Consider the following 14403-nt stretch of genomic DNA (forward strand, 5'->3'; position numbering starts at 1 on the left):
AAGAATTCGAACATATTTCTCAATGTTATAAGGATTGGCTAGCTGAAGTTCTCGAAAAGGGTAAGTGTCAAATGTTTTATTGGAATCATTAATATATCCGAGTTTTCACTAAAGAAATGTATTGAAATATTTGCATTTCCATTAAGTAAGTTATTGTCATGATATTTAATTAAATATATTTTAATTGTTATATCCATGATGAAATCAGCAAGTAGAAATTGCGAATTGATACTTTTGGCGCGACGTAGTTTAATCACTGGGCCCAACAAGTGTATTGCGACCTGTTGTAGTTTCTCAAAAACGACGGAAAACGTTTTAAATTACAATGGATGACTTTGGAATAGCTTCAAGTTTAAAAATTATCGGAAAAATTGGATTTTGAAATAATTCAATATATAATTGTAACGAAATAATCGATTATCTTTCACTTCTAATTCGATGTAATAATCAATAAACCATTCCAGCTTCGTTCTCGTGATATTTCGCTGATTACGAGAGTCGTCTGAAAAGTTACCAAACTAACTAACAACATTTTTATTTTTCAACATCTTAAGTCTATACACTTTGAACAGCGATCGTCTACCCTTTTTTAATCAATATAAAATGAAATATAATTTCCATGACCATACAAGGTGTTTTTTCGTTACTGTTAGCTTTGTAAATTTTCGATCTTTAAGTTGAACTAAATTTTGTTATCGATAAATGTTATTTTGGCGTAACAGCTATTTATTGGTTGATATTAACAAAAAAAAAATGCTTAAAATCGGTAAGTTCGTGGACGGCTGAAATATGATCGAGACAAACGTTGTAGATGTTTAAAAGGTCGCAACCTGATTACGTGTTAGTTGGGTCAATTTAGACATTCGAAGTTATATAAATTCCCATCAAGCTGAAAATCAGTAAAATTGTTGAAAATACAATTGAACATAGACTTTGAATGTTTCCCATCATTTCCGTGTATGGAAAAAATTTTATTCAAGCTCAAAGTTCAAAAAGATGGGTTTTTTGCAATTTTCAGCCAAACGGTGATTGTTATCATAAAAATACTCTATACGAAAATTGTAGATAATGAAATTATCTACAAAAAACGTATTAATACTTTTTTTCTTACGAGCCACTGTTTCTGAGATATAATGATTCAAAAAGTTAAAAAGTTGTCGTATTTAACGGTTTCACCAATTTATTTTCAGCAGTTAACTTTTCTTACAACATTGAAATAAACCGAAACTTGTTGTGTGTTTTATAAGAAATTTCTCTTGACTGGTTGGTCGTAAGTTCATCAAATAAATTATCAATTGACGAAGATGCTCTAAAGATCGCCGATGCTAAGCAAGTTTGGTATTTCTCGTGCAATCATTATAGCCATTAAACACGACAGTAAATCTGAAACATTATAACTTTTACAACTTTTTGAATCATTATATCTCAGAAACGGTGGCTTGTAGTAAAAAAAGTATTAATGCGTTTTTTGTAGAAAATTTTATGATCTACAATTTTCGTCTAAGGTATTTTCATGGTAAAACTTACGGTTTTGGTGATAATCGCGAAAAACCCTTTTTTTATTTTCAATTATATTTTAAATAATTTTACCAATTTTCAGTTTGATGGGAATTTATGTAGCTTCACTCTTATTTTTTGGTCTAATTTGATCGGACTAGTGGTAGTGAACGTCAAGCACCGACCGCCGTTGCTCAACGTATTGTCATACATTTTTGGTGTGGGAAAGTATTAAAAACATGGAAATTCTTCGGTATTTACGAAATAAATTCGGTAGTGAGTGACCTAGTAGTTCTGCTGTATTTAAGAACCAAAGTGTTCTAAGATGACCACGAAACCTTCCAAAATGAGCCGCATAATAGTTGACCGCGAACCAGCATAAAACCTACTGCGTAGAACAAACACCTCATTTTGAAGCACCGTACAATGAATGTTGGAAAAATTTTGGCCGAACATGAGTGTTGATAGTATATAATCTCTCATACACGAATACCTTCAATATCGGAAAATAACGGCGCAATGGGTTTGCAAACTGTTGAACTTTGAGCACAAATTCATGCAGTTGGGGACGCAATACGAAGGGGGCGGTTTTTTAATGCGAATCTTCATCTCAGACGAAACATGGGTATACAATTACACTTCTGTAACGTTCCAGTAGTATACAGCATTTAGTATACTACTCTAACCTGAAAAAACACGTGAAAACCACTTATCGCTCGAAACGTAGGAGCATTCCAACACGTCTCACACTCGATACGATCAGAACTGGAGTGGGGGATACTAGGACATCCCCCCTATAGTTCGAGCTTATCATCCTGCGACTACTACACGCTTGGATCACTGAAAGAAGCCCTCGGAGGTCAAAAATTCAACACCGAGTAGAGGATTTAGTGCGCATGACTGTCCCTGTTGCTTAAGGAATTCTTCGATACCATAGAGATGGCAAAAATGTGTAACTATAGATGAAATTATCTATAAAAACTGTATATTTTTGATAATAATCATGTTTGAACCGCCCTCGGTAACTTCATATTACACATATGTGCTTCCAATCTAAATGAATCACACTGTATGTCTCATCGGTAATAATAGAAATAATGAAATAAAGTTTTTAAAAGTAAATAAATGCATTTTTATATATTTTGCAATTGGCAGATTCGAAATAAATATAATTAGCGATAAACTGAGATTCGATAAGAATAGCGGAAATAAATGTTATCAAACCTCTCCAGCGGCATATTTAACACGGTTATTGAACGTTGTTTATTCTTCTTGTAATGCAGTTGATGTGAAACTAATTTAAAATAACATAAAACCGACACGACTTTCAGTGTAATTAAATGTGCGGTCGAATGAACGAACATCGAAAATTCCCATCACGTTTATAAAAAGATAGCTAGTAGGTAAATAAGGAAAAAAATATACGCAAATCAATTCTTGAATAGTCAAGGTAATTATTTAATGTTACCTTACTGAAAGAACGGGAATTTACAATGAGTGTATCTCAATTTCTAATTCAGTATAAACTTTGACGTCTCGAAACAATGCAATAGACTTTCTTTATCGGAAGGCAATAGTGTTATAATGGAAAAAATACAGAAAGGTACGTGTTTATTCTATAGACTTTACAATATTAAACGTTTATCATTATTGACAACATTATTACTATTAGAAAAGTTGGTATTTTGAAAAATTTACTTATTTTTCTTTATTGTTTTCTTCTTCTAAATTTCGCAGTCTTTTACGAATATGGCTATCAAATAACTAGACTAGTGCTACGATGCTCTAAACGCCAGTTACTGAGAACTGTTACCGCGTAACCTTCTATTACGAATTCAGTGACTCTCGCTAGTGGTTATAAATCACTATATCTGAAGCCTTCAAATGTTAACTTTCATTGTATCTTTCAATTGGTTCAAACAACTATAAAGTCATAAATGTTTACAGTGCGCACGTGTTTTGTGTATTTTGTAGCCAAGTTCATTTGCCGGATCTTGCCTCAAACTATTTCTTATATGTTATGTTTTCGTCTTTTTACTCGTTTTTTTCTATATGATTCTACTAATGGTTGTATTAAAAGATTCTCATATAGCTCTAGTCCAGGGGTGGCCAAAATTTTGGGATCCGTGGTCTACTCCACTTTTAAAAAAATCAAAGTTGGTCTATCGATGGCAGAACTAAATCAACGTAACGTACATGTTTATATATATTTCGGTAACAAGAAAAAATGATAAATTATTCAATTTTTCTAAAAAAAACTTTATATTTACAAAATAAAAATTTGCTGACGAAAATCAAAGTCATATATCAAAAATTGACCACTCTATTCACTTCGCTTAGTTGAAATTTGGCACTGTATATCTGTGACAAGTTGTTGCTAGTATATTTCTTCCAATATCCATTGCAGATTATGAAAACCATCGACAATTTTGTTTGATTTACCTTAAGCGTAGATATCTCATTTTTTAAATTTAATATTTGTATAAATACTTTTAAAAATATATACATCTTATGCGAGAAAGTATTCATTAAAAAGCAATCAAATTATTATTAATTGGACGGCATTATACGCCGTTATTTAGACAGATGCACTTAATTGTAGTCCTACTTAGAAACTTAGAAAAAAATTATTTTCACTCCTCGTTAACTTGCTACAACTGAATATTAAATTATAAAACGCGAATAGACGAGTAAAATGTATCTATCTGTTAGGAAGTTTGGTTTAAACAGGGTACCAGACGTGAACTGAGCGAATAATGCGTTTTCCTTTAGAACATGGCCCATCTAGATAAATTATGTGTCTATTAGAACTTCGGTAGACTTTTACCTGACGCAAATAAAACTGAAGTAGTATTGTCTTCTTCTTGGTAGACAGTTAGCTATAGTTAGGCTTGTATTTTTTTCATGCGAAAGTATAATCTGTTGTTTTCTCACAGAAACGTTACTTGTCGTTCAATACTTTCTTATCAACAATAATCTATGTAAAATGACTTTAAGATACCGGTCTTAAAAAAATATTTCACAGTGCCAGTTGCGTTATTTAATAGCCATACTATTTTTGATTAATAGATATTCATACTTGACGTATAAACAAATTGATTTTTTTTGCTTGTTACTCATTAAAAGTTGCGGTAAAGAGTAAATTCCGTTTCAAGGTGCATTTATTTTTCAGTTATTCACTATACTCCTCGCAGAAGGAAATCGAAAAATGACACTAACAATTCGGATAGAACGTACTGGAACTTATTGAATCGATTTGGAAGACATCATCACATAAGTATTAAAAACAGAGCGTAAGAATTTTTTATTAATATGTTACAGAGATTAAATAACTTTGCATTTAGTTATAGTTTTTTCAATAAATTTTAAGATTCAATTTACACAACAATAACTAAAACACTTGAAATTAGCTACAGAGATACGCGTATGATACCTACATACTGGGTGCCACGAAGCAGTATGTCAATAATAAGGAAAGAAATTTATAAATATTGTAAGATTCAATCGAAGAGGAATGCTCAATGTTGAAAAATTTCCTGTTTATAGGTTAAATTTCTAATATCATAACGTGTCTTACTTTATTTACACTTTGTTTTCAAATAGTTTTCGATAGGATGGCTTTATAACAGCAGAAAGAACTGGGATAGATGTTTACGGGCCTAGAGCGAAACACCAAGCATTTTTCAAGCAGAAATACATGCAATCGAGAAATATGTTTATTCCAATCTAAAAAGGAATTATTGCAAACAGGAGATCATCATCTAGTCAGATAATTAAGTAGCCATTAGAGCTCTAAGCTCCAATTATATACCTAAGTGGGAATGCCTGAAGTCATGCAAGAAAAAAAAGTTTTCCCGCAATGGATTGCGGTACAAAAGGGCAGACAAACCCATCATAGGTTCTCAACCCTTTTGTGATATCAGAAGTATAATATCTAGAATCGAATTTATTTTATCTGTTTTCGTTCAATATCTATTAATATTAATTTGTGTTCATGTTCATAAAATATAAACTTGCACACGCCTACGCAATTGATTGATGAAATATCAAATAATGTAAATAAATATGTAAATAAAAAATTCCCAATGTATTACAAGATGTTTATAGAAACTTAAACTTCATTAAATCATCAGATTCTAAATTTAGAACTGAATCTTTAGCGATGGAACGTATTTTTAATTCATATTTAAAACTAGTTCAGTGCAACACTGCAACATGGAAAAAACTCTGAAAGGAAATAGTAATATATAATATAAAAAGATTTGTCAAATCATGTTTACATAAATGATTCATAGCTGCTTCTATAACAAAAATTATAAATTTGAATGTATTAAGTACCGATTAGAAAAGTTAACTAATTTGTTAAGTTCGGTAAAAAGTTTTTGCCCGTTTTATAGTTTCGGTAGAAACATAGCAAATAAAAACAATGCGCTTTTATTATTTCGGTGCACAATATTGGTATTTTTATAACAATTTTGACAGATAGTCGTCGTCTATTTGGTTCCATTCATTTTTCAGAGCACTGCTTTCTGTCCCTGTCCAATTTGTATCACTTCAAATGAATCGGGTTGGCTTTCATGGCAAAATCATTATTTTCAGTATATGCTTTCTTGTCAATTCTTCCAAATACTCTCTGCACAGCTTCGAGGAATGCTTGGGATCGTTGTCATCCTGGAAGATAATTTTTTTGCTAATCATGTGCTATCAGAACGTACTACATGTTCCGTTAATATTGTTATAACCGTATTTCTTCAAAATTCCTTCAATTTTTAACATTTCTTAGTCGCCAAAACATTCCCTAACCATCATCGAGCCTCCGCCGTGTTGTATAGACGTGAGTACTCATGGATCTAACATATGTTTTACATTCGACCTGCGCACAAATACTATTCTTTAAGACCCAAAATTCTCAAATTTTGACTGATCACTGAATAAAACTCTCCCATTCTTTATGCGTCTAATTTTTATGTTCTTTGGTCCACTGCAATCTGTTCTTATTTTGATGTCTTAAAAGATGATTCTTCACTGCCACCATTCCAAAAGGCCAGCTTCTCTTATTCTCCTTTTCACTATAGAAGTTCTCAAAGGAGATCCCTAGATTCATTGATCTGAGTTACTATCTCTGGGCCCGTCAGTCGGCGATCTCTTTTACTGATCAATACAATACGTTTATCTTCAGCAGTGGTTTTTGGAGGCCGTCCTGAACGTTTTATATCGCTCAAGCTTCTGGTGGATGCATATTTTTTCAAGTTGAAGTCCACGATACGTAATTCGTCGACAATGGTATTATGTTAATTTTGCTTCGACTATTAAGACTTGTCATTAATATCAACCGTTAGTTTTTTAATTTCCGTATACAGTTCGTATACGAACTTCACAAAAAGATGTCTTCATCCAAAAAGTTAAAATCACAGTACGATCTTCCGTCTCACATGGCTATCTGGGACTAAACTATAATCATAAACACTTTTATATTTGGTTTCTAAGATACCGTTTCGACCTTAACTTGACAATATAAAAGAGGAATTTGTTAAAGTGTATCGTTTTAAGGATTATGGGGTGGGCAAAACCTTTTGCTCGGTAGTGTATATTTTTATATCCGCCTATGGTGTATGTTTTCGATAGCAAAGTCTACGTTTAACGGAACTGAATATTTTTGTTTATACTGTATTGTTGATCTAATATTTGCGTGAAAAGTTTTTTTTTTATAATGACACCGAGTAAAAAGAAAGAGAAGTCCTAACGTAATGAAGTAAAATAAAGTGAAGTTATCGCATTCGTTCAATTTTACTCATATAATTAATCAATCATAATATCACAACAACAAACATAAAATACAATCCACTAAGTAAATAGAATCATCCATTACTACAATCCACTCTTGGGTCAAGGCTGTCTACATTTTACTTATTTTGAAAAAAATAAACATCTATGATTTTATTTGGTTATTTTCAGAAGAAGATGAATCCCAAATTTTCGTTAAATTTTTCAAATTCCACAAGTGTTATGACCTCATTCCAACATCTGCTAAATTGGTCGTCTTCGATACGCAATTGTTAGTCAAAAAGGCCTTCTTTGCCCTTGTATATAATGGTAAGTAATTAAATTTCTTAATGACGTAATAAAATACTAAAGTTATATTGATTAAAACAACATTTCAATTCATTATCAAATGTACAAGACTAGGTACCTATATTGAATAATTATTTTTTAAAATAACTACCATCTCACTTAACATTTTAATTAGTTGAAGTGTACTCGTATGTCAATCTATTTGTGATTAATTGAGGGTTTTGACATGTCGACATCTGGATAACAATATATATAAACAACAAACACACTTCTGAAAGCCATACAACAGTTGACAATTAAAATTGAATCATGTAAAAAAAGGACTATAACAGAAATATAGTCTTCGCCTAACGCTCTTGAAAATATTTCTAAATCTAGTTCTGAAAGAGTGGAGAAGGTGACGCCATAGTTTCAAAAGACGAACAGCCCTTGAAATGAGGTCCCCAAATGTAAAATCTGAATCCTGAAATTCCTTAATAAGTTACTTTGAAGTCCTTCTTCTTCTTGCTCTTCTTCCATGATAGGTCTAACGTCTATTTCTTTTTCGATATAATTCCTCATCCCGGCTCTAGATGCTCTCCAATTGGAGATTTATCCCTTGTTATTTTCACCACTCTATCGTCTGACATTCGACTTATATGTGGTTTCATTGTTTTTTATCGCTGTGATACCCATTCGTTAATTTATCTACGTCACTTAATCATGTGATCTTTTCGTTTCTTTCACGGTCTAATAGTGTTTTTCCCGAGATCCATCCGAGAATTATCATTTCTGTGGTCTCCAAGAATTGTTTCGTTTTTGATGATTCTGGTCGTGGTCATCATCATCATGTAAATTGGTGCCTTCGTTTCTTGTCTTAGGTGTTTTTTCCGTCATATTACGTTCTGAATACATTCCGCAACCTTTTTTGCTCTAGCTACTTGTCCTTTCAATTCGTCTTCAACCTTCAACCATAATTGGTTATGTCAATTTCAAAGTACTTGTATTTCATTCTCTGTTGTATTATTTGACTTTGTAGTTCCAATTTGCATTTAAAGGGCTGTTTTGATGCTATAGGAAAAATCCAAATTAATTTTGTTACAAGCAATCACCTTCTGAATTTTGTCGCAAAATACGCTGTATTTTTAACGCTAAAGCAATTACACAATGTATAAAGGAAAGAATTTTTTATTTGTTTTATTTTAGGTGTTAGGGCAGCGCCGTTATGGGATAGTACCAAACAAGAATTTGTCGGTATGTTAACTATCACGGATTTTATAAAAATTCTTAGGATGTATTACAAATCACCCGACGTGGCTATGGATGAATTGGAAGAGCACAAATTAGATACATGGCGAAGAGTATTGAAAGATAAGAAGCCTCTTATTAACATAGGTACGATGAAAATTTGGAAATATTGAAGTTTACTAAATAATATTATTCCAGGTCCCGATGCCTCACTTTATGATGCCATTAAAACCCTAATACACAATAGAATTCACAGGTTGCCTGTCATAGATCCCGATACGGGAAATGTACTGTACATTCTCACACATAAACGAATACTTAGGTTTCTATTTTTGTATGTAAGTATAATTAAAATATTCTATTTCTCTCGTATTAATGTCAAGGATAAAAAATAGCAAATCTACCATTGCTTTTACATATTTTCAAAAATATTTTGATATTACCACTGCTTTGTAACTATTATTTGGAATTTGCCTGCTCTGTCGAGCTCTCCTAGCCTTATTCAGGGGAGGCTCAGTATCAGTCTTCTTAAACATTCAGCTTGTTTACTAGTCCTTTGTATTTCTGTCTATTTATAGCAATTTGTTTCCCAGTTTTTCACTCCCATTATTTACAAATCTCTCTCGACCTCGGTGTTCCTCTACCATCCAGCTTCCGGAAAATTTTGACAGTTAGATGCAATGTGCAGTCTGTGCTGGTATTCCTACAACAACTTCCAACAAAAGTTAAGAGAAATATACTTCAAAGTCATTATAACTACATAAAAATGTAGCACATGATCCCAAGAAGTTCTGATCCTAACTAAATACCAATAGAAAAATTACTAGTATACTTAACTGCATGTTCTATACGAATGAACCTCTCCACAAACCGGATGATATTGCAAAGTTTTGGTTAATTATTTTCAATCCGGATATATATAACTAACTTTGATAATTTTGATTCGAATATAAATTGTTATTCTTTGTTTTACTGGCACGTCTTTCCCGAACACTACAATCTACAGAACTTCAATATCAATATACCCAGGCATCTCTATACGGCAGGCATCGCTTGCACTACTCGACTAGTATCACGAATAAAGTTCCAGAAACAAAAATTGATAACTAAAATGAATTCATTAATTTTACTCCAACGAATTACTAATCTGTTGAAGTGGAAAACTTGTATTGTCGACCATTGAAACCCTGGAGAGGTGTGTGATTCAAGTTGCCACCGAATCAATGGGTCGAGTTTCTTCAAACCGGTTACCAACGCGTTGCCGACTGTTTGGTAACCAGTTGCCCAGTCTGTAGTTTCTCATTCAAATACAAAGATTATTATTCATTGCAAAACAATTCATTTAAGGGTGTTACTGTACCATATACGCAGTGAGTCATCTGCGTGATCGTGTGCTGAACATTAATTTTCCTTAAGGTCAGCGCCAGAGGGAATTTCTCGTTCTTCATTATTTAGAGTGAACTTACTTTTATTATGTCGTATTAATTCATTATTTTCAGAAAACTGTTTAACTTAAAATCGATAGAATCGTATTACATTACTTGAATATATGACTGACCGTGTATCTTTAGTAAAAACACTACAAAAAAATTTTTTTGTGACCCAGATTTTTAATAGTTACAAAAGTTGCAGTGTTGTGTTTTCGATCGCAGGAATTTTAGCAATTTAAAATAAAATCATGTCTCGAGGGTCCGCCGGGCCTATCAAAAGTCAAATTTTAGAGAAAAAAGGGACATTTTCTTTTAGACTTCATTAAACATATTTTTATATATTTTTTTCTTTTAATAGCGAAAAAGTTTGAGATTATAGATATTACTTCTTGCAAAATCATAGTCAAAAAGAAATATTAATATATACAAGGCTCGCAAGAATAAACAAAATTCACAAAAATCATTATTTCACATGTTAAACCTACGAAGACTCACCACGTGTAGGTGTATGTTTATTGAGCTCCTCCACGTCCTAGCCCTACCGTCCAACTTATGTCAAAACCTGTGATATCTCAAGACCTTTCAAATTTACTGACTTCAGCTTTGCTTTTATGAAGTTTCTGCTAGGTCCACTTACCGACGAAGAAGCCTCAATACTTTGTCCCACTGCCTGTGTATGATAAGGAAATTTAGGGATATCCAACTTACTTTTTACTTGGATTGCTGCTTCTTGAAGATCTGCTTCTGTAATATACCGAAAAGCCTATGATTCAGTTACCGTTAAACTTTGCCAATAGATCACCTCTGTATGCTCCCTTGCTGGTTAATTGCTGGTATTTGGAAAGTTCTAACACTTAACTGAATTTCTTGTAATTCCATTTTTCTGCTTTTAGTATTCTTCGCAATCCTATTTCCTTAATTTGTTCCCTGTAATCTGTTACCATGTTCAAAAGAATGTTTTCTGGTTGCGCAAAATGTACATTGCGCTGAATGACATGACTAAAATACTTAATCAGCTTCCAAAGATTTTGTGCGCCATAAGAGCATAAATTGCTTTCCTTTATACTGAACCAAACTGGTGCGTATACTTTCACGATATAATTGGTATTAAAAACAGAAATAAAGGATATTCAAAGTATCAAAGACAATAACCAAATAATTCATGACATTGAGCTAATGTCCAATATATTCAATAAATATTTTATCGATGTGGATAAACATTCCATTCTACTAGAAACCTTAGAGAATCTAGGAATGAGGTCTAGTATATAGTTTTTTTCAAAGTTAGCTGGAAAATATAAAACAACAGGTCAAAATAAAAAACACAATAAGTATAACAAAAGAAATCACATGTGGAGTGCCTCAAGGAACTGTCTTGTGCCCTTTGTTAATCACTATTTACATGAATAATATATTTTTATCGAAAAAAATGGGTCAAATCATCAGCTTTGCTGTAGATACTGTGGTTTTATATAAGAAGACAAGCTGGTACAATTTGAAATTGAAAGGGATTTTGTAGAAATTAATACTTGGTTGGACTATAGATTATTGTCGGTGGATTTCAAAAAACATTTTATCTACCATTCGGCTGCTTCGAGAAAGCTCTTTCAAATTTGATATAACAATACAAAATTGTTTAACAATAAAACCAGCTAATTAAATTAGATATTTGGAAATAATGTTAGATTGTACGTTCCGATGGAAAACTCATGTTGACTACTTAACAAAAAAATTACGGAGCATCTTATATAGTTTTAAAATAATTATCGAATTCCTAAATAAAAAAAAAAAAAAGAGAATTATGGTTCATCAGAATTAAGTGGAATCAAATTTAAGTTATATGGTTCGCAAATGTGAGCCAGCGAGCGTGATTTAGTTTCCCAGGAGATCTGTTAGCCAAATCAGTTGGACATTTGCCATTGACAACTGCATGATATATTTCTAACAGGTATCTTTGATCAGTACTTAGATCTTTAAAAGCTAAAGGAGGTAACTCAACTTCTGGTTCAACTGGCCCGTATTCAGTTAGGGGAAAAGTTGCACATTTCTGTAATAAAACGCCAATTGGTACAGCAAAACTGTTTGGGCCTATAGATAAGCGATAAATAAGATGAATATTTGTTGTTTTTAAGGGCGTGGTGAGCACACTAAATTATTAACCGCAGCTACCACTTTTGCAGTGTCGTTTTATACATCCAGTATTACTATGATATTTGTTATTAGCAACATTTACACGGAAAGGAATTTTTAATTTTTCTTCAAACATTTGGGCATCCGGCGAACCCTCCATACATAAAGTAAATAAAACAAAATTTTGATCTATTAATATTTGAACCTAAACGCAACTTTCAACTATTACATCAAGGTAATAAAAATTTATTCTCATTCCACCCTTGTGTATAGAGTATTCTAAAAATGTTTTTTATTAATTCTATAATGTAGTTAAAACACATATGTTTGATTACATTGTTGGTTTCTCACCGAAGAGCTGATTACATTGATCTATCATATTTGCAGCCTTACAAAAATCAATTAGTATTCACAATTTAAAAATTTACTTCAATTTATTAATTATTAGTTAGTTGATCACGTCAAGTGAAGTCTAGTAGATTTATATAATAAAACTCAAATAATTCTTTATTTACGAAGTAAAATAATTATAATTGGAAATTACTTTTTAGATTAACGAATTACCAAAACCAAGTTACATGCTTAAAACTTTGAGAGAAGTTCGAATTGGTAGTTATGACAATATAGAAATGGCGTCCGAAGAAACTACAATAATTCTAGCTTTAAAAAAGTTCGTCGAGAGGAGGGTTTCGGCGTTGCCTGTGATAGATAATGAAGGAAGACTTGTAGATATTTATGCAAAGTTTGATGTTATTGTAAGTGTTCATATTATTTCAATCCTTAAAACGAGAACATTCATATTTATGTACATTTTAATCACAGTATTGAATAATAAGATTTACATTAAAGATAATTTGTTTACTATGAGTTAATTGTTATGGTAACATAACCATTGTTGTATTTTTTGCTACAAAATTTTTTAAGTGGTTTTGTTTAATTGTTCCCGAATCTATTGATTAATTTTTTTTTATTTCAATTATGTTTTTTATATGAAGTTGATACTGTCATATTTGTAAATTATACTAATTACTGAACTCATTTCGGTAGCTCTAGAAATGGTTTAATTTGGTCAACAACTGACTTTTATAAGTTTGTTGAGAGATTAACCTTTCCAAGAATTAATATGTCACAAATTAGTTTCTTTAAATTTTGTTATTTCAAAAATTTGCCAATCTGTTTTTGATTTAATCACAAATTGGTTATTCCAAATCCATTTTGTTGAAAGATTGGCTTTCAAAATGTTAATTTGGTCAATAATTGACTTTCCTATTCGTTCAATGTTGACTTTTACAGTATTGAGTTTAGTTTGATCATAAATTGGATTTACTAACTAAAATTTGGTCAAAATATGGCTCATCCCAATTTTCTTCCTTTAATAATTGGGTACTCTAAGTTTAATTTCTTAAGTTTTTAATAAAATTGTCTGTTGTGTTCAAAACTCGGTTCCTTAAAGTTTAATTTGTAAAAAATTGACTTTTCTGAATTTTTTTCATTAAAAATTGAATTTTCCAGGTTTTATTGACTTTAATAAGTTTATTTCGCAAAAAAGCAGTTTAATTATTTTAAATTTCTAGCCTTTATGAAATCAGTTGCTTAGAAATTGTCTTTTTAAATTTTGCTAAATCGAAATTTGTAATTTTTTTGGTTAATTCCATCAAACATTCGATTTTTCAAGTTCATTCTGTTTAATGCTTGATTATTTATATGTTTTAAGTATATTAATGCTTCTAAATGTTCTTGATTTTAAGTCTCTTCGGTTTTAAAATTATTGGAACTTATAATTCAAATTTATGTATTTTTATTTTTACATTTAATTGGTCTTTAAACATTTATATTGGTCGAAAATTGATTTTTCTTATTGGAAATTGTCCAAAAATTGACAAAGAGAAGTAGTTTTATTGAAGGATATGCTGCGTAATATAGAGATATTGAATTAAACATTTGGATTTTTTTCAGCACTCTCATTTTTTCGCACTTGAATATATCAATAATGCTTCTATAACCATTTATTCCGAATATTTCTAAATGTAAATAATAGAGTCAACTT

General features: G+C 31.5%; 1 protein-coding gene and 1 long non-coding RNA gene across 2 annotated transcripts in view; both read left to right on the forward strand.

Moving 5' to 3' along the window:
• LOC130890904 (uncharacterized) overlaps positions 1–14403 on the forward strand; it is a 113293-nt gene that overhangs the window by 92107 nt on the left and 6783 nt on the right. The window contains exons 10-13 of the mRNA XM_057795312.1: positions 7453–7590; positions 8755–8943; positions 8995–9134; positions 12908–13111. Coding sequence (XP_057651295.1) covers positions 7453–7590; positions 8755–8943; positions 8995–9134; positions 12908–13111 — 671 coding nt within the window. The remainder of the gene's footprint in view (positions 1–7452; positions 7591–8754; positions 8944–8994; positions 9135–12907; positions 13112–14403) is intronic.
• Positions 2366–4978, forward strand: LOC130890905 (uncharacterized). The gene is made up of 2 exons (XR_009058798.1): positions 2366–3100; positions 4670–4978. It is a non-coding gene; the product is annotated as an uncharacterized LOC130890905 (long non-coding RNA).

This window comes from Diorhabda carinulata, chromosome 2, assembly GCF_026250575.1.
Source record: "Diorhabda carinulata isolate Delta chromosome 2, icDioCari1.1, whole genome shotgun sequence".
NCBI lineage: Eukaryota > Metazoa > Arthropoda > Insecta > Coleoptera > Chrysomelidae > Diorhabda > Diorhabda carinulata.